Raw genomic sequence first — 24,614 nt, forward strand, 5'->3', positions numbered from 1 at the left:
GCAGAGGTGCTTAAACTGTGTGTGCATGTTAAAAGTCATGTTAATGTCTAAAGCAACATGTTACAGTTTTTTTTATTTTTTTTGCATATCTCAACCTTTGCTGGAGAGAGAAAAGAATGTGTGTGTGGGTGTGTGTGTGTGTGTGTTTTAGCATTTCTCACCTTGTAAATCCCATTTTCCCAACAAATACAACGCTGTGAGGACCCACTGCTCCTTTTTGAGCCAAATGCCCGGGCCAACATAAGTGCTGTTTTGAGTTTAGGGGTTATGTTTAGGACTAAGATGTGATTCGAGTTTAGGTTTGGTTTAGGGTTGGGCATTTACCGGTGATGGGTAGGGACAGAGTTACATTTACGGTTAGGGTATAAAAATGAATAAAAAAATGGATGGAAGTCCATGTAAAATCCTTGTGAAGATAGAAATACATACTATATGTGGGAGTGTGTGTGTGTGTGTGTGTGTGTGTGTGTGTGGATGATGCTTTGCAAACAGGCTGTGAAATTTAATTATCTCCCGCCTCCCTTGACTCGCTCTGTGAGAGTTCCTGCAGAGAGGGGAAGTGCATCCACTGAACCCTTCCCCTGGGAAACATTAGCCCACTCAGGCTAATCTCACAGAACAAAGGTTCCCAGTGACAAGCCAGCCAAGGAGCGGATGCGTGTGCGGGTGTGGGCGTGTGCGTGCGTGCGTGTGTGTGTCTTTGGGTGAAAGCCTGCAGGTTTCCTGGCGAAAAGTACCATATCCTCAAAAAAATCGGGTGAAATTAGGGGGCGTGACAAGATCACACAATATTAAAACCTCAAAAATGTTCTGTTAGAATGAAGCACTATCTACTGGCTGTCAGCATGTAGCTTTAGCTAGTGAAGTAAGTGTAGGATCATATGAGCCCAAAATATAAAGCCGTGTTTTCTTAAGCTTGTATCTCAGTGTCTATGTTTGAGACTAAAAAAAATGTTGGCCTGTAGTGTTAATGGAGTGGGATACTAAAGGCTGTTTTTGGATGAAACAAACGTTGTTGATGGACAAGAACACCCCTACAGTTGGCTACCCAACATGGGTCCGGACTTAATTTTTATAACACACTGTGAGAATCATGAAACCTTTGTGTCTTTGTCTTCCAGGCTTTTTAGCATTTAGAACTGGATTAGATTAAGCAAAACATAGTGTTAATCAAACCTGGATCCAATCATGGATTACAGATTGGTAATTGTAATTGAAATGCTGTCTCTATTTATGACAACAAAAAATGGGGATAATTATTTTTTCCCACCAGAAATAATTTCTCATTTCATAAAAATGTTATAACTTATCAACTCATCTTGTGAGCTGACAAATTCATTGCAAAATATTGCTGCCTATATGTAGTTCTAAGTAATCTAAGTTTGTTAACAATCTCAATCTATCTCAGCAAAGGTCTCAGTAAAGTCCCATCTCCTCCTTTGGTTCTTCCTCTAGATGTTCTGGAGCAGTCAGGTCTCTGGCCTTCGATGTACGGAGCCAGAGGAGCTCCCCCTCACCTGCAGCCCCACCCAGTCTACTCGCGCACCTCGTTCCTACAGCAGCAGGAGCTGTACGCCCTGCAGCATCAGCACCACCAGCAACAGCAGCGAGCTATGGAACACATGCAGCGACTCCCCTTAGGACCAGTAAGATTGGCCTTCAAGTAATGAGATTCAGAACAAGTCGGAATGTTGTAAGCTGATCCAAGGAGCCAACTTCCTCTTTCGGGGAGTTAGGAGTGGAACACAGTAAAATATTTGTTGATAGCGTAGGATGTAGGGCTGCACAATGTAAGGAAAGCATATAATGGTGATGTTGTTGCTTAGTATTGCAACCAGATCCTTTTGCAAAATGTAATCCTTGAACTAACTAGAATAAACTTGAATTTGCATGTTTCCAAGAATTCTTGCACCACCGATCTTTTTCGTTTCCTTTTTTTAAAAGAGAAAACATGACACAATCACAATAGACGACTCGCCGAATGGATCTCCAACTTCCAGAACCCCATCTTCTTCCTCATCCTCTGCCTCCACCCATGCAGCAAAGCCCTTCTCTCACACCCCTCCTCTCCCTAAGACCTCCACACTGTCTCCGGGGCTGTGTCCAAGCAGCCGGCAGTCACCCTGCTACCACTCGCCATCATCGCGTTTGACACACCCGCCAAATCCCCTGACTCCGACCCCAAGTCCAGCGGCGGCAGCACCACGATCTCCGGCCCTCAGCCCTGCTCCTTCACACCTTTCCAAAGCACTGGAGAGAGTCAGCGACAGAGGAGAAGGACAACCACCTCAGGACTATCCCCAGTCCTTAGAGCCAGGTGTGTTAAAAGAAGATTGAGATAGAAAAAACAGGCAAGGTTGCTAAAACATGGTGTATATCTTTAAAACGTGGTTTCCTTTTAGTTTTGCAAAAATAGTTTGACGCAGGGCCTTTGCTTCATATGTCCTTGAGTGTATTTGTGAAAGCTAAAGAGAGACGGAAGGCAGGCCAGCCAGTAAGGTCAAAGAAAACATATGGACACTCTTCGTGTTGCATGAGTGCAACCTGCCAGGCGCACATGTGTGTCACAAGAGGAAGGTCAGCGATATCTTCAGACAAAGCCTTCTTATCCTTCAGGGGTCCTTGGAAAAGTACAGGTGGAAGGATACACATTCATCTGGCTGTGTTGTCAGGGGGTGGAGGGATATCATCAATAAAATGAGAGCGAGGTGACAGGGCTGTCGCAGCAATCATAGGAAAACAGCAGGGTGTCATCAATATCCAACGTAGATCTATAAACTCACACTTCTACACACACGCATGCATTCTGTATATTTAATATACACCAACACACTCAGTGTTTTCTGCACCTCGATGTTAATGTACTATGTCAACTGTAATCACATGCTTCATCTTGTCTGCCTGAACAGAATGCCAATGAAGTTAAGCTAGGCCGGAGTTTACTTCTGTACATTTTTATGTGTCTTATGTCAGATTTCTGACATGTAGAACCACTTTTAGTTTTATGTCAAACTTTGACTTTTGCTCTCACTTTATGTTTCCACCAGACTTGCCACCTGTATATAGCTTCTCTCCAGTTTCCATGGGTTACAAGGCCGGGCCTTCGCCTCCTGAAGCGCGAGCGGCAGAGCAACCTTTGTTGGAAGAACAGCCAACAGGGTCTGAAACCAAGTCTTTCTCTAAACAATGCACCATCCAGCCTCTCACCGAAGAGCGAGCAAGGGAAGAAGAGAATGTAACAGAATGCAAGGCGGTGGAGTCCGAGAATGAATCAAAAGGATGCTCTATCTCTGAACTGCAGAGTGCTCTTTCTAGATCACCGTCATGCCCTTTCCAAGCTCCAGTTCCCGAACCATTCTGCCTAGCAGGCAAAACCCTGAAAGTGGATGTTCCTTTGGGTGGCCTTACGGAGCCTCAGATGTCCAAAGAGCAGGGAGATGACTGGGAGTGCATCAAAGAGGATGGCATGGGGGAGAATGAGAGAACAGAGGCTGGACCAGCTGAATGTACTGTCTCTGTGCCTGTAGAGCCTGCGAACGGGGAGCAGGAGCAGGATCAGTACCATGATGAAGAGAATGTAGAGGTGGTTGAGGATAAGGAAGAGGAAGAAGATGGGAGTGGGAAAAGTCCAGATGAGGAATTGGTAGAATATTCTGTTGTTTCCCCCTCTGCTGACCTGCTCCCCTGTTCCACTATGACAACAGCAGCCCAGTTGGAAGGGGCTTACATGTGGAGCTTGGAGCTCTTGATTGCGGCGGCTCTGTGTGCCACCAGAGATGCCTTGTACCCGCCGGCACCAGTTGTTCAGACCCCGTCTCCTTCTTCTCACCATGGTATGGAAATACTGGGGGAACTAGCCGAGCTGGAGATCAAGCGAAGGAGCAGGGAGTTCAAAGAGAGGGAGGAAGAAGGTGAGAAGAACTTTTAACTACCATTCTTAAACTGTTTTCAATTCATATTTGAGACCTTAAAATTATCACTAGCAGACAGATGTCATATCTATGTGTGTCTGTACTGAGGTGAAGAGATCATGAGAGTGGTGAGAGGCTAACACTTAGTCCTATGGGGACCTTTGTTTTAGCTTTGGGAAGTTTATTTATAGGCATACAGATTGTAATGAAAGACATATAAACATAAGATATCACCTATGTGATGATGTAATTTGCTTCTCCCACCAGTCCTTTGGGGGAATGTAGGTTTGAATGGGAGTCAATGCAACGTTGAGGCTGTTCATTTTGCAATAAAGGTGCAAAATGACCAAACAGATGTGTTTTTTTTAAAAGGTTTAGGTTCAGTTGAATATGTCAGACAAGGTAAACTATGATGTAGCTACATTAATTTAAAGAAGTGATGTCATATTATTGTATAACTTGTCCACCATAATATCCAAGCACCTAGAACTCACAACCTACAGTTTTTGCTTATTTCAGTAACACCTTAGAATTTATTTCTCTAAATAGCTCAGAAGTTATTTAGAGAAATAGCTCGGACTCTTACTCAGACCATAGGGAATTAAGGGCCATTGTGTAAGGGCCAAGCACTTGGATCATCTTCCTGGTCTGCTCACTGTGGAATATCTCGGGAAAGTCCCTCCAAGATTTTATGAATGTTTTTCTGAATTTTTTTCTGCAGTCAAAATCAGATTTTATATTGTTACTTCAGCAATATTTGCAATAAATTTTACTACTTTTTTTCCTCAATAAGTCCCTTTTAAAAAGGCACATAAAAGAAAAAAAATGAGAAAAAAATAATAACAGATTTGACACGCAAACATTTTTATTGTTAAAAAAAACGTACATTTTTGTTACTCACCATATTGATCAAAGAAAATAACTTGACAGTTAGTAAGTCTGAGGCGGAAGTGTAGTAAGAAATACTGACACCTATAAGTGAGGGTTAGAAGTCAATAAAACCATTTTTTTTGACATTTTTGTGGAAAATTTACAATAAATTAATGGGGAAAAAATGAGAGGGGTTTGTTGATTTTGCATGAATTTCTGTGATTGCTGAAACGCTAAAGACTACAGGGACTGTCTAGAAGTATGACAACCTTATATAAGCTGGTTAATTGGTCAGGCTGTCTACTCGAGTAGCTGGCCTGCAGTCTGCAGCTGCTAGTAGATTGATAACTAGCTTAGGAGGAAAGGAAGGATGAAATGCAGGAGTGACCAACACCGTTCCACAACAAAACACTGTATGCTGTCTCTGGCATCTCATTTGGACCGCAGGAATGCAATGATGAAATATTCACAGGCTGTTGTTAGAATGTCACTATTTCATCAGCTTAACTCTATTACTAGACAAAATTACATGTGCTGAGACCGCTAGCAGTAGCATTCCATCTTTGATCAGCTGTGACTCGTGATAATCTCCAAATATCGGTGAGACTTAAAAAGGAGCAGGATGTACCAACTTTAATGGCACTGGACAAAATCCAACGCCTTCCTTCCCTGTTGGCAGACTTAGAGTGGATTGACAAGCTATAAATGATAAATGGTAAAAAGTTGTGACTAATCTAGTGGCTTGATACAGACGGCGGCCTTAGATCATGTACTTTTGTGTAGCAACACTAATATTGTTTAGCTGAGAAGACAGAAACAACCCAAACACTGACTGCATACCTGCCAGTGTGAATTGGCAGGTATGCCAATTCCTGCCAAGTCAAACATTTACACTTTGACTTGTTTTAAATAGCTAAAATCAGCTAAAGGATACGACATCAAAATGACTGCTTCAGATAAATGAACTGTTACTGTTAATAACCTGCAGACATTACTTTGTTCCAAACTAGCTCTTTGAGGCCAGAAAATTAGATCAAGAAAGAAGAAAAATAACTTATTTTTTTTCTGCCTAAACAAACATTCCAACTTGCAGCAAACCCAAAACAAAAGGTGGACTGGGAGACGTGTGAAACGTACATCTGTGAAATCCAGATGTCTATAATGTCGCACACAAACCCTCAAAAATGTTCCTCTAACTGTCCTGTTTCCTTCCTTTTCGTTCCCACTCTCAGCTGCTTCCCATAGAACCGGATTTACCCCCCTGGGGAGTAAGTGTGTGTGTTGGGTGGCGTGCGTATTGCTTTGTGTTTAAAGGGAACACAGAGATGGACAAACAAGCTAAGCTTCAGACACGATCCAGGACACACATGCACAGACTCTCAGCCCAATGTGTCCCTCAGGCTCTGTCGTCTTGCTTTGCTAATTAGACCCTTTCCTTTAAAACACTTCTCCTGTAAGCGCTCCTATTTTCCTCTCGTCCCTCTGAGAGAAAGTGTTTTTATTTATGCCAGCATCTGTGCGTGTGTGTGTGTGTGTTGTATGCATGCCGTGCACACACCGGTGTATGTGGCTAAGCTGTTAAGTAATCCCAGATGAATCCCTGCTCTCCTCCGTCAGAGTCCCTGTGTCTCTCAACCAGGCTGCCTCCTCCTGTCTCTCCTCCTCCTTTGTTATTTTTTCCCTCTCACTCGCGTCTTCTTTTTTTTATTTATTTATTTTTTATATAAAACCAATGTAATCTTGTGTGTAAATCCTGCCTCTGCAAGCCTTGTTGACGGAATTAATAAGTGTAAAAATCATAAGTCGCTCAGCTGCTGCAAAGCGAGATACAGGCTGTGTGAGTGTGCATTTGTTTACGTGTGCGCGTGCTTAGCATGTGTAATAGGTGTGAAATCAATAAGTCAGTCCCATCCGGGGCGTGGAAAACACCAGATCCCAGCGCGTTTTACTTAAAAAGCAGCTCTGCTCTCGTTGTTAAGAATGTTATTAATACAGCTGATGAGGCTCATGTCGCTTTGGACGCGATTGGGAGAGGAAATCGATCCCAGACAGACGAGGTTATGATGGATATCTCAGCTTTTTACCAGAGATCCCAACTACGGATCAACAATTCAGCAAACCGTTGGAAAGAATCAACACACCTAGAGTTAAACGTTAAAAATCTGTCAGTGTCCTAATTTTCTTTCATATATAAATTACATTTGAACAAAGCTTCCTGAACAGTGACACAGTTACATGGTACTGAAGCAAAACTTTCAAACTTAATAACACAATCTTATTGCTTTTGTTTCAAATGGAAAAAACTATTTTTACTCCCGCTCACTGAAAAAAGAAAACAGGCTATCCAACTTTTTAAAAAATTGAGTTAATTTGTTACAAGTAATCAAATTAAGGTTATCCAAGTAAATATATTAAGTTTATTAAGTTGTCACGCTAAGCAAACGAAAATAAATGAAGTCTGACGAAGTAAATCTGATTACTTGTAACAAATTAAGCAAATTTTTTAGAAGTTCCATTCTCTGTTTTTCAGTGCTCCTGCTTAGTTTTTTTACGACTATAATTATCACCCTCTAAATTCAGTGACTCACTGTGCTAATGGCTCAAAATATTAGACCTTTTTGTTCTATTCTTTATGGAAAAACACAAGCTGATACTAGCTGGTGGGGAGAGTCTACAGCTTTTATGTTACTAACAGCACAATTGTTGGCAACGTAACATCAATTAAAAAGACACATTCACATTTTTACGGACATGAAATCAGACCAAAAGCTCTCATTTTAGGTTAGCTAGAATTACCAAAAATGATTTCTGTTTACTAAATGCCAGAAAACTTAGTGGGAACATTTTTCAAAGATTCTTTTTGTAAGTGACCAGCCAGCTTGCGATGCTTTATGCTTTGTAAAGTCAGAGAAAAATATGGTCACTCCTGCATTTTCTCCAGCAACTCCTTAAGAGCACTTTAAACAGTAGGAACAGGAGGATCGTGATTTTTTTCTTTATTTCATTGGTATACCGTAATACTGGTAATTAGCCAACACCTGGTGGATATGCTGCTTGTAGCATGCCGGCTGCAGTTTTAATAGTTTTAATTCCATGCATGACGTTGTTACTGAACAGCAGAGCTGCTCTAAGCGTCATCACAAGCTGCGTTTTCATTAACTTTAAAATTGTACAATTTGATATTTCGAAAGTAAATTTGCTTAATGAAAACACAGCAATTTCTAGAAAAAAACTTTCATATTTTGAAAGTTCTAGCACTAAAGTCTCAGTGCTAGAATGAGGTGGTTTATTGACTGTATCAAGAATGGTGACTCGCATCACATGAGTCACGTGATCAACAACTGGACGCTACTACTGGCAGAAACAACAAAGAAGAAGACAGGAAGTCAATGAGGATCACGACGCAGAACGTTTTTCAATGACTTATTGCGTGAACAAGCTTATTCACGTGTGATTTTAATTGCATTTGTTGTTTATTAGAAACACTGCAATTGCAAAATAGTGTTTTTTTATATATATCTATATATATTAGTGGAATATCAACAAAGATTTGTGCATATTTGTAATGGAAACACAGCTACTGATCCGATCTACCAGCTGTTACTTTTATAAAGATCTCTCCTCCAAACAACTCACTGATATTTGCACAGTTTTTACTCATTTCTAAATAATATTTCTGGTGGTATCTTTTGATGCAAAGTTTTATTGTTACTTATCGTAATTAGTCTGTTGTTTTGTTATGTCCAAGTAGACACACACATTTCGAATATTTTTAAATGAACCTACGCAGTTCCTCTATCTTTGTGTGAGCGTACTTGCTTTGATTACCTGTCACGTTGCAGCAGAATAATTTCCCCACTGTGAGACAAAAAAGGAATTTTTATTCTATTTTAATAAAATCAAGTGAGTTTCTGAGTAGACGCTTTTTTTCAGGCAGCTAACCAAGCAGTGCGCAGCAACAGGTGGGGGAACTGCATTAGTCCATACAGAGTAAACTCCAATCACCAATGCTCACCCACACTCAGAACATTTGCTGGGTTTTTTTTCATGTCAAATCCCCCGAGCTGCCTCCTATTATAGCGCTCAACTCTGTTACCAACACACCATGGTGTTATTACTGTGTGTGTGTGTGTGTGTGTGTGTGTGTGTGTGTGTGTGTGTGTGTGTGTGTGTGTGTGCGTGCGTGGATGAGTGGAAGGTACATATTGATTGCGGCCATCCTCCATAATACTACACCAGGCGGGGTGATGTCAGCGGTGATGTCATCCTGTCAGGGTAACCGGAGCGTGCCATTGGCTCTATGGAGCTTGACACACGAGACGACATAGACCTCTGCCAGCCTGGACGGGACACGGCCGGCAGCGGCAGCGCCTTCCCGCCCCTCTCTGTCCGCCGTCCTGATCTCGCCCGTCCGCGCTCCCTCTCGTTTTCTCTGACCTCTCATCCTTCCTGCCCTCCTCGCGCTCCTCTTGTTTCCCGCCTTCTCCCTCGCCGCCGGATCCCGCTATGAAGCGCGCGCGCGCGCGCGCAGGTTTAATAATGTCAGGTGTCAGCTGGGCAGGTCTTGCTGCTCCCGCGCGCGCAGCCTGCGAGTGATCCAGCGGAACCTCTCTCCTCTCCTCGTCTTTCTCCTCGGAGGGAAAATTGGATTCTGTCCATGTCCATAATGAGAAGATGTAGGAGAATAAATAGATAGCTCAATAAACACTTTGCCTCTTATTGCTTCTCCTCCCCTTCAGTCCTCACCCCCTCCCTGCTTTTTTCTCACTGCGCTGCAGTCCTTCCTCCTTCCTCCTCTTTTTGCTCCCGCCACCCGCTGCTCTCCTTCTCTCCATTTCTCCCACACATACATACGCTCGTGCAGCTTCGTGTCTGCGGAGCTCAGCGAAAACTGTGTGTGCTCCGAATGAGTGTGTTGTGTTTGCAGAGGTTTGTGTATGTGAACCTCCTCATGAATATTCTGTTTTATCTGCTGCCGCGGTGACAATGACAGAGTTAATGACAGTGACAGATGTAGAGAAGCCCCTCCTGCCCGCCTCCTCCCCATCTCACCTCCACCATTACTCCCCTCTATGTGCGCGCGCCTGTGTTTGTGTGTACGATTAGGCAGGAACACAAGTATACATCAAATAAACTACACAGCTAATATCATAAATATCACCACTTTTCAGGGCGCAGTTTCACCGCTCTAAGAAAATAAATCCGCTGAGCGCTCACGGTGTTTTACAACGAGGCGCTCGTGTCTGAACTGAAACCATCCATCTCTCGCACAGGTGAGGAGACGCTGACCTTTGACCTTCACAGTCTGGCGACGCTGGCGGCGGCCCGGGCTCTGGAGATGGGCGGCGGCACCGTGGACGCGGAGTCCGACCGGCACTGTCCAATCAGGAAGAGGCTAAACCTGCGCCGGAAGTGCAGCTGGACGCCTCGGCACGAGCCGGTGAGGCCTTCAGAGAACGTCTGTTTTCAGAAGCATGAATCATTCATACTAAATTGTGGGTTGCTGCTGAGTTGAACAATAGAAACGGGCCTTGTTTTTGACAGAGCGTGGATCTTGTGTTTCCTCTTTGTCTTGTTAGGATTTTATCTAATTGGCCTATTCCAAACAAACTTGTTTTGTTTTGTTTTTTTCATATTTTGTGATAATCTTACTTCCATTTAAAAAAAACAAGAAAAACAAAATATGGACATGGTTTTGTGCATTTTTTTATTCACCCCTCTTCGCTCTGATGCCCACAAACAAATGAATACATCTATTATCAGCATAAATCCAGTTATTCTGCAAAGGCTTAAGATTACTGGTGAGTCAATAGTGAATGAAGAGCATCACAAAGACCAAGAACCAGATCAGACAGGTGGAGAGGTTAAAAGCAGGGTTCAATTATAAATGAATATCCCATCACCCAATTGGAGAACATCCCAAAACATGGCAGTCCGCTTAAATTTAAAGGGCCATGGTAAAAAATAATAACACCAACACTCAAAAAAATATCCCATCTTACTAATGGAATAGTATACACTGTGTGAGACATATTTGCAATAGATGTAAGAGAAACACTCCATAAGTGAATGAACTGAACTATTAATATGGAGAAATTTGATAAGTTGATCAGGCGCCACAGCATCCAGGGTTCGATTCCCAATGCTGGGGCCTTTGCTGCTTCTTTCTAACATAATGCAAATTTAAAAAAAAACTAAAAAAAAAAAAAAAGCAATAAGCTGCAGAGTTCTGTGATGCCGTCCTATTGCTAATTAGTAAGTCAATTTTCAAAAGTTTACAGAGACCACCTGCATCTGTTTGCATTTTGCTGGCAGGCCAATCAGGCCTGCGCTCCTCCTGCAGGGATGCAGCACTGTTACCACACTTACAGAGCTGATTGAGATTCTGCTCTTTTTCTGTTTTCCTGGCTGTGAACAGCGACCAAAGAATTCAGACTGAGGCAGAGCCACTTTTAATGTGGCTAGTTGGACTGAAACAACTGAAATTAGCCAATTACTACTAATATTCAGTCAATACTAGTCAAAAATTAGTACAGTGAGAAATAACATATTTTGCAACAAATATATATATATATATAATATATAGAATATATATATATATATATATATATATATATATATATATATATATATTCTGGACTGCTGGGAGTGAGGAGGTTCCTGTTGGAGCAGAAACAGAAGTTTGTTCCCCCAGCGGCGGCTCCAGCTGCTCCATTGTTCAGGCGCCTCTGGCACTGAGAGAACCACTACATTATCATCCAGGCACTTTTATCAGTGAAATGCACACTATGCCAGATTGGTTTGCATATTCAAAACTTCCATGTAAGTAGAACAGTTCATCTCTTTGTCACAAATATCACAGTCAATAAAAAAAAAGAAAGAAGATTCCAGTTTAAATAACGGAACATTTGGATAATAAAACCGGTTTAGTTAATACACGGAAAGAAGCATCGACACGCCTCCGGGAATCACATCAAAGTGCCTTAAAATAAGGAACTCCTTTGAAACTTTTTTTTTAAAAGTGACATCATGTTGGAAATATGTTTTCCTGTCATCCAGAAATCTGCATTTGAAAGCAGAAGATACTCGTTAAAAAAGAAAAAAGAAAAAAAGATGCCCTAAAACCTGCATCATCAACACGCCGGCCAAAAAAAACTCACTGGTTATATATTCAGTGCTTGTAGGAGTGAGGATTGTCCACAGCATTATAAATTCCTCTGCTTTGTGTGTGTGTGTGTGTGTGTGTGTGTGTGTGTGTGTGTGTGTGTGTGTATCAGGTGTGCCCAGTGAAGGGCTCCATGGAGACGATGGGAGGGGAGGAGCTGGCCATGCGTGTCCAGCTGGCTGAGCTACAGCGCCGCTACAAAGAGAAACAGAGAGAGCTGGCCAAACTACAGAGGAAACACGACCACCAGTGAGCAGAATAACACACTCACACACACGCCAACACACGCATGCACACACACTTTTCTTGTCTTTACTGAATTGGGCATTCCGACATTCACAATTGTGCTTTCATGCTGCATCCCCTCCTGATTTATCATGACTTGCTGCCTTTCTCACACTGGATGCATTTTGACCTGGAGCCGAAGCAGCCTGACCCCGCCCCCACCGCCTGATTTCTGCTGCCTTTTCAACCCCTCTCTCTCTCTCTTTCCCTCTCTCCATCCTCCTCTTCCTTTTCGTTGCTCCTCTCCCTGCAGGAAAGACGAGACGTCTCGTAGCCCCGCTCGCCGGGGGCCCGGCCGCCCCCGCAAGCGCAGGTCCACCCCCGGCCCAGCTGCCGCGGAGAGCTCCAAAAGACTCAGGTCAGTGCTCTGATGCTGCGTCGGTATAATCAGCGTGATTGGCAAGCCCAGCTCATTCATCCTGATTTCTGTTTGTGTTTTTGGTGAAAGGCACGGTTGATTTTCAAGAAGTTCTTCTTCAGCTGAATTGATTCAAATGCTCTATAGCTGATGATTTGCTTGATTGGGCCCTGGAAGGAGCTGCTCATGCATGCACACACACATGCACGCACACGCCCTCACACACACGTGCACGCACACGCCCTCACACACACATGCACGCACACGCCCTCACACACACGTGCACGCACACAGTGGGTTATGTGATGGAAGCTGTAAGATGGCTGTGATTTTTAATGAGAGAAGGTAATGGAGCTGAAGGCTTCATTAATCATCATTAATCACTTTTAATCATATTTATCACTTGTATTGATTGTGTCCTGATTCCATGTGAACCACTTGCATATACTAATACAGCTGGACAAAGTCTGGATGTACAGTTATTACAGTGATAAATGACTCAACGCCTCCCCCACCTGCAGCAACACGTCGCCACACATTTTAGCACCTCAAACATGCTAACTTTTAAGCAGACAAACTCCAATCACACACACCACACACACACACGCACACACCAGCATTCACTGTGATAAATGTGTTTTCTCATGGTGCCCCACCTCTGTTAGCAAGTGCACCCGTCGTCTTGATAAAATGATTAAAGAAACTCAGGGTTTGTCACGGTTACCATGATTAGAAGGCGCTAATGAAAATGACAATGAAAGCCTTTTGTCATAATATGCCGGCGTCGCCGCACACATAGTCAGGCAGGGAACTTGTTTAATTAGCCGAGCTGGTTTCTACGTGCCTGTGCAACACGACGAATGTTGTCATTAACAAGCAATGTATCGCGTGTTTATGCTTTTATCTTCTCATGAAGATTGAGGGCGAAAGTCAACAATTAAAAAAAGCAAGAGAAGGAGAGGATCAGACAAAATTAAAATTGTTGTTTTTCTTTGCATTCACATGGGCCAGGCATAGCATGTTAATAATGGAGTAGCTTTCAGCTAGTAGGCTAATGTAAAGTAGCCTAATTCTTGGGACAGAGCATACTCAGTTAGCCATGTTTAGAGACTTTACCCTCAGCCTGTCACATGATTTCTAACATCATGTGTACATGCTAACAAAAGGTTTAGTTAGCATGTAACATGTCCTGAGAAATTACATCAGTAGCAACATGGAATGGCTACTATCATAATAGAATAGAATAGAATTACTTTATTCATCCCAGCAGGGAAATTACTTTGCAGTTACAGCATAGAGACAAGACACACAACCACCACCATTGAGTAGCAATTGTAGACAAAATAAAAATAAAAATAAAATATAACATGCTGTCAATATACGTAAAAAGCAGTTTAGAGCAGTCCTTGCAAAGATTCAAAAAATGCAGATACAGTATGTATATGTAAATATATGTACAGCAAGTGTGCCACAGTGCAGTTGTGCAAAATTGGACTGATTAGTGCAGAACAATGATTTAGCTTTTATTGTACAGTAAACTAGCAGGTATAAAATATTAGTCATTCAAATGGGCATAAGAGGGCTAAATGTTGCTTCCACCCATCCATCCTCCCTTACTCTTCCACTTGTCTGAGCTTGGGTCACAGGGTTACAGGTAACTCAGACAGCATCTCCCCAATGACTGTCACTCACTTTGGAGGGTCTCAAGGCATTTGTCTGAGTCCCCTTCTGGTGTCTTGAAAGCCATGCCCAGGAGTCCTGATCAGATGCCATATCTTTATATTATGATGCATATAATCAGCATGACCCTGGCTTTGTCTAGCAGCCAGCTCATATTGTACCCATGTTGGACACCCCAGATGATGGGATGTGGAAGGCCTGACCACATAGTGGTCACGCATCTCCCATCCGTCCAACCTGGCTCTGTGTGCCCCTGTTTCCTTATTCCACATGCAGTTTGCGTATTTGTGGGGGTCGTCTTTTACTAAGGTCTGTGAAACACATTTAGTTTGATTCTGCTAATAGGACTAGCTTGCCATAGGAAACCACTCAGGAAACAATACCATGGACAACATAACGTCCAGGATCATAGGAATAGTCAAACCTTCCATTGTGTTAAGGTGGCTCTTATGATGTGGAGTCATAAGTCACCCATCAGTTTTCTATGTCTAAACTCAGTTCTGGCCTGTTCCACAACCAATGGAATCATCCTGAAGTTGGCTTCCAGTTCAGCTGGTGGTAAAGGGCTGTTTCACAACTTTTGTTTCATCTGGACAAACTTAGATCGGATCTCAGAGCCAACCTAAGGCAAAACAGACTGAGCTGCTGCTAAGGGCCCCACACCAGCATTGGGCCCTATTCTGCTAGAATTCTCAAAGCATTAGATATACAGAAGGAGCCTCTACTTGATAGGTTCATCCTCTACTTACCCACTGTTATCTCGTGAACTCTGAAAGCCACAACGGTATCTCTAAAAACAACAAAAAGTGCTAACAATGGATGTATAACAGATTTTTATTATAATACCTAGCTGTAAACTCTAATATTGGTAATGCTGGCTATATAATGCACACACATTTCTCATTGAATATATGCATGATAAATTCTCTGTGAGGAAGGATGTCAAATTTTATTTGGGCACCTATAAACAAGCAATGTCCGACACACTGATTACCTCTGTAGAGTTGGTGTCAAACATCTTCCTGGACTTAACCTGAAATATATATATTTTTTTTAGAATAAGAAAGTTGCAGAGCATGTTCTGACATCCAGGTGTTGGATTTATTTTAGTGAAACGAGGCTCAACTTGGTCTCTGCCTCACATCAGTTCCATTTGGATCACATTACAATCAAACTGAAAAGGCAAATGACCTTCTGCAAAAGGGAAACCAGTGTGTTGGCTCTAAAATTATTCTGTTATTTAGCAGGAATGTAATAGAGAGCGCATTCAGTACCTATTGCCTGTGATGCGATTTTGGCCCTTGAAGCTTAAACCGTGGGGGTGAGCAGCAGGGTTGGCGATGTGGTTTTAGATTGCAGACTCCTCCTCTTTTTCCCCGCCTCTCCTGGGACCGGAGATGCTCCGAGCCAATCCTTCCCTCCTTGGGAATATAGGATTCACCTGCCTCAGACACCAGCTGCTAACAGAGTGTGGGCCGGGGTGTGTGTGTGTGTGTGTGTTGGCTGCCTGTGGTGTAAGAGTCCATGCAGGCAGTGAAGGAAGGACAGAGTGAAAGAGAGGCAGGGAGGAGTAGTGTTCGATAGAGGTTAGTGTTTATCGATTGAGCCCTGAAGCTCCGGTCAACGGACAGACTCCCCCGAGACTGCTTTATCTCTCTCTCTCTTTGTTTCTCTCTCTCTCTTTTTCACTTCCCTTCCCCCACTAAACCTCACTCCTGTTCTCTCTGTCTCTATCTTCAGTAGCGCAGCTTCACTTCTCAGACCAACTCTTGCCCTTTTACATGATGATTCAGCTTTGTATTCACACGACGGCTGAATATTTCTGTGTTTGGCGTCAAACCGCATTGGCGGTTCTCACACCCTGCATCCATGAAAAAAAATTAAGACAATGAGAACCAGTGGGAGACAATGAACGAACCGTCATGAGAGAAAAGTGAAATTAGAAGGAAAAGACTAGATAGGATGGACTATGGCAAACATTCGTCTAGCGAGAGGAAAAAAAGCCCCTGATCCAAAGAGGCATGGACTCTACCAGACCTCTAAATATGTGCTGCAGAATCTGGCACCAAGATGTCAACAGCAGATCCTCCAAATCCTCGAAGTGGCAAAGTGGAGCTTCGACAGATTGAACTTGCTTGTCCGGGATGTCTGATTGGGACCTGGAGCATTTGTAGACCAAGTCAATACCTTGAACCTTATTCTCCTTAGACTTAAACCATTTCAGCTTTGTGGCAAGGTGCATTATCCTTCTGAAATAAACTACATCTACATGGGAATGCAGTTTCCACAAACAGGTATAGCTGTAAACACGTAGCTAGTTTACACCTACGTATAAACTCCAGTCCTCCAGTCCAACATTTGACAAAGATACCAGGGCCCAAAGTTTCCCATCAGATCCTCGCCCACACAGTCGTCTGGCCAACACATCACTTTGTTTTTTATCAAACTATGGTTGGACAATATTGCTGAAAAACTCATCATGATATAAGCTTGCCATTTTAGTCGATATTTATAATTTTCAATATCAATAATTATTGATTACATTTTGTTTTGTTTTAAATATATGAAAAACTTTTATACACAGTTGTCTCTCCACGCCGCTGTTTATTTTAAAGCAGGTACCAGGCGCGGTGGCATGACTTAAAACTGCTCAGGTTACTCAACAGGTTGTTACTAGGTAACCAAAGAGTGAGTGAGTTAGCTGATGCCACCCAGTTAGCTTAGCTCAACAAGAGAGGTTGAGCAGCTAACGTCTTTCCTGTGCCTACATCTCCCAGATGTATGTGCAAAATGCTGTGCGGTTCTGCATCAGAGTTCAGTGAATATAGAATATTCTATCAGCTGTATCATCTATTGACATTGATCAAGTGTATTGCGATACATATTATTGATTAATTATCCAGGCCTATATCAAACTTGCTCAAAAACTTACATTGCCCATTTTACTTGCTTCTGGCACATCTACATTGAAGACAGAATGTTCACTTGCTATCTAATATATTATCTATTGAACTTGGTAAGAAGTACCACAATAAAAAGATAATTAAAACATAATCAGTGGTCATAATGTTTTGCCTGGTTAGTGTAAATTCTCATTTTGTGACCATCTCTGCCATGTTTTGTTTTTTTCCCAGGACTGGGCTAAATATCCTAGAGCAAAAGAACAGGAATGTCTTGTCCAACCACAGCTTCAACGGTCTGAGTTCTGCACAGGTCAGTTATCCTGTTGTTCACAGTTTATCTACGCACAAATTCACAACCATCTCGTGCTGCTTATTTTCTTTTGTCTTTCAAGAATGCTTCAATTACAACAAATAAATGAGTCAATAATTAGTCGTTCCACTCACTGTTCACAGATGAAAGCTCGTTGTAAGCACAGAGGTCGACCAAGCTCTCTGAGCTCCAGGCTGGCCAGGCGGGTGACCCAGATGAAGCAGAAAACCGCCGCCCAGCGGGAGGCGCCAACAGCTGGAGGGGTGCACAGCAGCGAGGAAGACCCTTCCAAGAACCATAGCCGACAGGGGGGGAAAGGTGAGGAGTTGGTGTGAGGATACATGCAAAGTTGTTGCCCATTACGCATCTGGGATTCCAAAATGAAAAAAACTCTGATTGCTGTTGATCCATCAGATCGACAAGACCGGATGCCAGGTGAGACCATGAAGAAGAAGAGAGGTCGAAAGCCCAAAGTGGTAATGGGCATCAACCCCAACCGGCCTCATCACAGGGACAGACGGGACATACACGATGGAAGAGAAGAGAAGAGCTGCAGCGAGAGTTCAGAGCGTGGTGAGTTACTGATCGGGTCTGAAAGCAGGATTGTGAACTGGTACGAATTATTCAATGCTAAATCAGACAAAAGTTACAGGCAAAATTGGCAATTGGAAAACATATTTTCCAGAACTGTCACATGCTACTGTTAGCTTGCAGCATTCACATGTAGTCAATCATGTGAGTCAAACGGTGCTAAGCGGGCTGATGGGGTTAATGAACATTGACCATTCGGCGTGAGATTTTGCTGTGAGAGCGTGTTTGTGAGTGTTTCGTCGAGGCATCTGAGAGTGAGATGTCTGCCGTCATCAGGGGGCTCCTCTTACTGCCCGGCTTGTCTGTCACACTGTTAAAACTGTTAACGATGTACCACAGGCATGCAGCACTGCCACCCCCGGCCCTCATCCTCACATCGTAACGTGAGCCCGTCTAGAATGTCACACCCCCATCCTTCTGTCTCTTCCTCCCAACTCCAACCTCGTGAAAATGCCTTCAGTGGAGGCTTTGAGTTGACAAGACCATCAAATCCACCCTGGTATGGACCTTTTTGTAGGAAGGGCTGATGAGGAGATTGTAAAACTTTGGGGAAACTCAAGAATTCAATGCACCTGTGGCCTTGGCAACAGGACAAGGTGGGATATGTATGGGTGTAGGGCGAAGTGTTGACGAGAATCCTGTGTAAGTGACAAATGTGTTTGAGAAGTGTTGACACCCAAAACACAAATCCCCCCTCACATCCCCACCAGTCAGCGACACTCAGCTGCCAATAACAATCTGTTTGTGTGTACACACAAGAAATGGTGGCTCTAGTCTCAGACTGGTACTCGAGTCACACTGAAGTTGCAAAAATAAAGACTTCAGACTTCATTTTGACTCGTGCTGTTAAGACTTAGATTCTGGATCTGGGAACAAGATTTCATGAACTATCTTTACCTCATGTAATCACTGGTGAAAACCCTGTAGATGGTTTATAATTATCTGTTCATGCTAGCTGTAGCTTCATGGATGTCTCTCTCTAGGCCTAACAGCTATAGTTCATTTACTGATACGGTAAGAAAGACTTTCAAATCAAAAGCTACTTTTTCTCAGAAAGCAAAATTCTTTCTCATTTACTAAATATTTTTTGCCTCGCTCTTTACTATGTAGTTTATAACTGACCTTGGAACACATTTACTGTAAAGAATCAACAACAGATTGAAATTACAACTTAACTGCAAGTGTCAACATTTAAAGAAGGAAATGATGTGCATCAGGTTTGGGCTGCACAGAGGCGGAACTGTTTACACTGTTCCAGGTTCGAATCTCCCAAAGCAATCATAGCAGGTGTTCTAAACATATTGAAGCTGGTAATAGTTCCAAATCGCAGATCCTCTCACACACGGAGAGAGAGAGAGTACTTTGAGCAAAAGTGTTTCTACAGAAGGGAACCTTACAGTTCCTGTTAAAAGCCACTCTGGTAGATCTAACGCTGCCCTGCAATTTCTGTATAAATTGCTTAACGGTTTAGGTGCAAGTCAGTTTAAACACTTAAAACTGGTGATTTATAAAATTGGAAAAATACAGAATACAGAATTTAGCCAGAATACATCAGTGATGAAATCTGATTGGCTTTTGACATAAAACATCCGAGGCCCGAATGTTGTAGAGACGCTCTGGCTGTTAGCAATGCTCACGTAAAAGTCACTGGAGGTTCTCTGACTGATGGCTCCGATGCTGACATTTCACAGAGGAGGAGGTTGGCAGTGACGACAGCGAAGACGAAGCGGGTGACATCAAGATTACCTCATCTAAAGAAGCTCTTGCAAACTCCGCTGGGATGTTTCCCTTTTCAGCTCAGTCCTCCAAGCTCCAAGCAAGCCTGAAAGCCAGGAGCAAGAGGCCTGGACCTCCTGGTGAGAGATTACATTTACTCGTAATTTGCAGGAGTTACGTGGAAACTGTAACGTAACTTCGCACTCTCTCTTTCAGTTTCTTATCCACAATCACACCTTTGCAACCTGAAAGTAACTTATCTTTACCTTCTTTAATATTCCCTCTTCATCCTCAGGTCTGGGAAGCTTCCCATGCATGCAGCAGAGGAGTGCAGCCAGGCGGCCAAACTTCAGCAACTTGGACAGGGGACATCCGGACCACATGGGGGCTACTAAAGCCTCCCTCCCCAGCTGGGGTGTGCCATCAATAGGCTGCAACTTTGGAGAGAGCCACAGCAACCAGCGAGCTCTGACCGAGGCGAAGAGACTCATCAAGGACGACGAGAGGAAGACCTCTGCAGGACAGAGCTTAAGAGGGAAGGTGAGGCCTTACACAGGGGCTCTGTTAACACGGACAAAGCCGAAGTAATTATATGTATCTGTTGAAGTCTGCGCATTTTTATAACTAATATATAAAAATGTGAGGTCTAACTGCTATTAGTGGACGCTTATTAAAAACAACAGAGAGTATGAACAGAAATGTCAGCTGTCAGAGAGCCATGAAGAGAGAAAGGAGAGGGGTGAGTCATGAGAGGTTACTCCCTTTGGCTTTCTGTTAAAACGCCGGGAGGCAGAATAGCATGAAGGACTTTTGAAAAGCGCTCACTTAAAGGCACTGAGGTGAACCACACCCGGTCAGGAAGTTTGACGATCATGTAGCTTAACAGTGACACCTCCCTCTAATAGCACATACTACAAAAAATAAATGTCTGTTCGTTCTATAGATTTGTCCTCATTAGAGATGCACCAGATTTTGCACACAATTTTCAATCTTCAATTTTTCTAAAGCGTTGACCAATTCTAATTTCTCTTTCAGAGAATGCTTAGGCATGTAAAACGTTTGGGACTATAATCAATAATATTCTAAATATTGTTTCTAGTCTTTCTGTCTCGAGCAATCATTGATTGAATTAATGATGAGCCTTATATCTGAGCTATAGGGCCCATTTTATGCAACAATTTCAAACAGCAACTTTACTGCCATTCTTTGAGCCTTCATGCTATCTACTGTAAGTCTTGCTCTCTCTTGCTCCATTGCAGCCTAAAGATGTCCACCCATTATCTAAAACATAGTCTGTCTTTGGTTTCTTGTTGGTGCGGTGTGATCTTTGTAGATTGACACTTGCTCCGGAGTACAGGCAAAAGAAAAAAAGAGAATCGACTTAAATTTTGGCAGAAGTAATGTAGACGCCGTCATCGACTATAAAGAGTTTGTTTCCCTGCGAAGTTTGTGCCGCGGTGGAGCAGACGCAGTTTAAATCATGTTTTTGGACTGCGAGAGGAAGTCAGAGTATCTGGAGAGAACTCATGCCTTCATAGGGAGAACATGCAAACTGCATGCAGAAAGGCCCCAGCCTGGGATTTGAACCCAGAAACTTCTTGTTGCAAGGCAACTTTGCTCCCCAACCGTAGATATGTTGTAGAAATACATCTTCCTTTTAAAAAGGTTTTTGCATCTCTGTGTTCCCCTAAACTTTTGTTTTTTGTGACTTAAGGATAAAAATAGGCTTCTCACTTACTCTCTAAGTACATTTGCAAAAAAATTGTATAACTGCACAATATTGTTAAATACTAAAATGAATGAAAATTCCTAACTTTAAGTCTTGTACTTTCTAAGGTAGCATAGTCATGCTTACTGGTGCTTTTACTGTATGGAAAAATGCAGGATGTTTGAGTTTCCAAACAGCTTGTCATTGATCATGGCAGATCAGTCTGCCAGACAGTTTTCTGGTGCATCTCTAGTCATTCTAGAATATTTCTTGGAATGTGGTTTGTGTGAAGAGGCTGTTTCATTCTCTCTGAGCAGCAGCGATGAGGCACCTATATTTACCTTCATCTGAAATGCCCTGAGGTTTCAGTCCCTTTGAGTCATCATGTGGGAATGTCCAAAAACACATAACTCCAAACCAAACAGAGGAATATGAAGATAATCATTGGCCATAACTTTGCACACACCCATGCATGCTAACACTCACACACACACACTCGGCGGTACTAACGGGAAATAATCCTTCATGCCCTCTGGTGATGAAACTTCTGTCACTAAAATATACGGTCTCCTGGTGTGGTAAACTCCAACACACACACGCGCACACACACTATCTCACTTAGATTATTATGGTCTTTGGAAAGTCTAAATACAAGCAGAAACCTGTTGGGTGAGCTGGCTTTTCATCATCACTCATTTGTCATCTTTAGACAGACCAGCTCAAACCGGTGTAGAGATGGGTAGGATCTGGTGTGTACTGTGTGTGTGTGGGTGTGTGTGTGTGTGTGTGTGTGTGTGTGTGTGTCCACCTGAAGTAAAGCGTCATGTAGCAATAAGCCTGAAACCTAGTCTGATCAGGGGCAGCAGTTATTACTGACTGTGACCTCAAACCTTCAAGTGAACTGCGCAGAATGAAGGGGGAAGAAAACAGCTTAGGGGCTAATTGAAGCATCATATTACTAGTGGTGTTGGTCCAGGCGGTTACATCTCACTGATGTGTTCACCGCGTTAGTCAAATCTGACTGGAACAGACCAGGTTTGCTCACCTGAAGGTCCCTTTTCTGTCGACTCATTTGCGTACGCAGGTTTTCTCCCAGAATCTGGGTGGTACGGGTGCTAGGGCAGTCCATCAGCAGACCATCATGTTTTTGTGTTTAGAAATGTTTGAAATGACAAAAATTCAGAGGTGCACAAGCAGGCATCATAATTTGAAGATAATAGCTTGTAAGGCCAGCGGGCGGGTACAGGAACGGCTCCCAGTTCAATGCATCAACTATAAACCCGCTTAATCCATCTTTACTGTATGAAAAACTGCACATAAAGTAAACAAACCACCCTAGACTGGTAGGAGTGGGCAAGTAAAGCCTGGTGACCCTCTTGTAATACGCTGGAGGAAACTCTGGTATATAGCGAAGCCGTGTTCTGCTTTCTCCCAGACTGATGTCGATGGTGACGATGGCGGTAGGAGTTCGTCTTGCAATCGGTGGGTTGCCTGTTCGATCCCCTCACTGTCCGCCTCTGTCGTGTCCTTGGACAATATTTATTTTCCACCATCACTGTGCGAATGTGTGCACAAATGGGTGAATGACTTATAGTGCAAAGCACTTCGGGGTCCTCTGGACTTGATAAAGCTCTGTACTGGTCATTTACCGTTTACATCCTGTTTCCCCTCCGGTCAGGAAAAGGGTCACGGAGTGAGCAGGCTCCTGCAGAGCTTCACGGCTGATGAAGGTTTTCACTTGGATGGGGAGAGCAGTTTCTCGGAAGGGGAAGAGGAGGATGAGGAGGACGACAGGCAGAAGGAGAAGTCCCTGTCCCATCTGCCCCCCAACATGCCTTCCAGAATACCAGGTGAGGATAAATGCATGCCTCTGTACCCGACTTAGAGTCCCTCCCTTAAGACGTTACAATTCATCAACTCCATCTGAAATGAATGTCTTTGTTTCTTTTTATCTCCACCATCAATCCCTGAACTTTCACATCACCTGTCTGCAGCGCTGCCAAACTGTGTGCTGAGTAAAGAGATGCTGGTGGATGGCCTGAAGATCCTAATCTCCAAGGAGGACGAGCTGCTGTACGCCGCGTCAGTTCAAACCCTGGACCTGCCCGACATGTACGAGCGTGTTCTCCTCCCATCGTTCACCAGCACACCCACAATCTTTAAGGGATTTTCACTGCCTTTTTCCACAATTTTGTGACACACTGAGCCTATTTGGGTGCCATAGTCCAAACAAAAACATAGTCATGCCCAAGGTATGAATGTCTGGCAGCATAAAGGGTGATCAGAACGGGGCAAACAGGACGTTAAAAGACTTCAAAGCTGGGAAGCGCCGCAGCATATGCCAACACATCTGCTAATAGAAAAAATAATTATATGCCTGCAAGTCAGAAACTCCTGCCTTCACAACACACATTGCTCTTTAAGCTCTGAAAATCGTTTACAAATTCAAATGACAGTTTGGTATACATTCCTGCATAATTACAATTTCCTTCTCTCAGATTCAGTGTCGTCATTGAAGGGGAACGGGGAAATCGGCCAAGGATCTACTCGCTGGAGCAGCTACTGCAAGAAGCCGTGAGTCAGACCACATCGCATTTCTTAAAATTATTTTATGAATAGCCTTTTTATTTGCTTCCTGAAAGCTTTGTGTGTGCTTGCTTCCAGGTGTTAGACGTGCGACCCCAGACGGAGGTTATCCTGACGGAGGGAACCCGAGTGTGTGCTTACTGGAGCGAACGCTCTCGCTGCCTTTACCCTGGCTACGTCCACCGTGGTGAGACGCACCTGCAGACAACCGCTCTGTCCTCTCACCGCCTCACTCTGTTCCTGAAACTCATACGTATGTGTCCGCCCTTCAGGAGGTCCGGGTGAGGAGGAGAAGGAGAAGGAAGGGAGCATGATGGTGGAGTTTGATGATGGAGACCGAGGAAGGATTTCCCTTGTAAACATCAGACTTCTGCCTCCTGGATACCAGATCCGCTGTAAGTTATGAGCAATTGTTGCACTTTTTAATTCACAGGGGAAAAAACGACAAAGACATCATTGTTACATGAAATCATGTGCAACGCAACTACTGAATCCTCTGTTGCTCTAACTTAGTGCGACCGTCTTTAGCTA

The 24,614-nt window shown here is 43.3% G+C and overlaps 1 protein-coding gene across 2 annotated transcripts in view; it reads left to right on the forward strand.

Moving 5' to 3' along the window:
- bahcc1b (BAH domain and coiled-coil containing 1b) overlaps positions 1-24,614 on the forward strand; it is an 81,760-nt gene that overhangs the window by 49,210 nt on the left and 7,936 nt on the right. For both annotated transcript variants that reach the window (XM_028026829.1, XM_028026830.1), the window contains exons 9-24: positions 1,456-1,646; positions 1,945-2,317; positions 3,048-3,911; positions 10,055-10,221; positions 12,059-12,195; positions 12,485-12,589; positions 17,404-17,482; positions 17,626-17,800; positions 17,897-18,055; positions 19,765-19,929; positions 20,085-20,329; positions 23,176-23,347; positions 23,492-23,609; positions 23,996-24,071; positions 24,162-24,270; positions 24,356-24,478. In XM_028026829.1, coding sequence (XP_027882630.1) covers positions 1,456-1,646; positions 1,945-2,317; positions 3,048-3,911; positions 10,055-10,221; positions 12,059-12,195; positions 12,485-12,589; positions 17,404-17,482; positions 17,626-17,800; positions 17,897-18,055; positions 19,765-19,929; positions 20,085-20,329; positions 23,176-23,347; positions 23,492-23,609; positions 23,996-24,071; positions 24,162-24,270; positions 24,356-24,478 — 3,258 coding nt within the window. The remainder of the gene's footprint in view (positions 1-1,455; positions 1,647-1,944; positions 2,318-3,047; positions 3,912-10,054; positions 10,222-12,058; positions 12,196-12,484; positions 12,590-17,403; positions 17,483-17,625; positions 17,801-17,896; positions 18,056-19,764; positions 19,930-20,084; positions 20,330-23,175; positions 23,348-23,491; positions 23,610-23,995; positions 24,072-24,161; positions 24,271-24,355; positions 24,479-24,614) is intronic.

This window comes from Xiphophorus couchianus, chromosome 9, assembly GCF_001444195.1.
Source record: "Xiphophorus couchianus chromosome 9, X_couchianus-1.0, whole genome shotgun sequence".
Classification (NCBI taxonomy): Eukaryota; Metazoa; Chordata; class Actinopteri; order Cyprinodontiformes; family Poeciliidae; genus Xiphophorus; species Xiphophorus couchianus.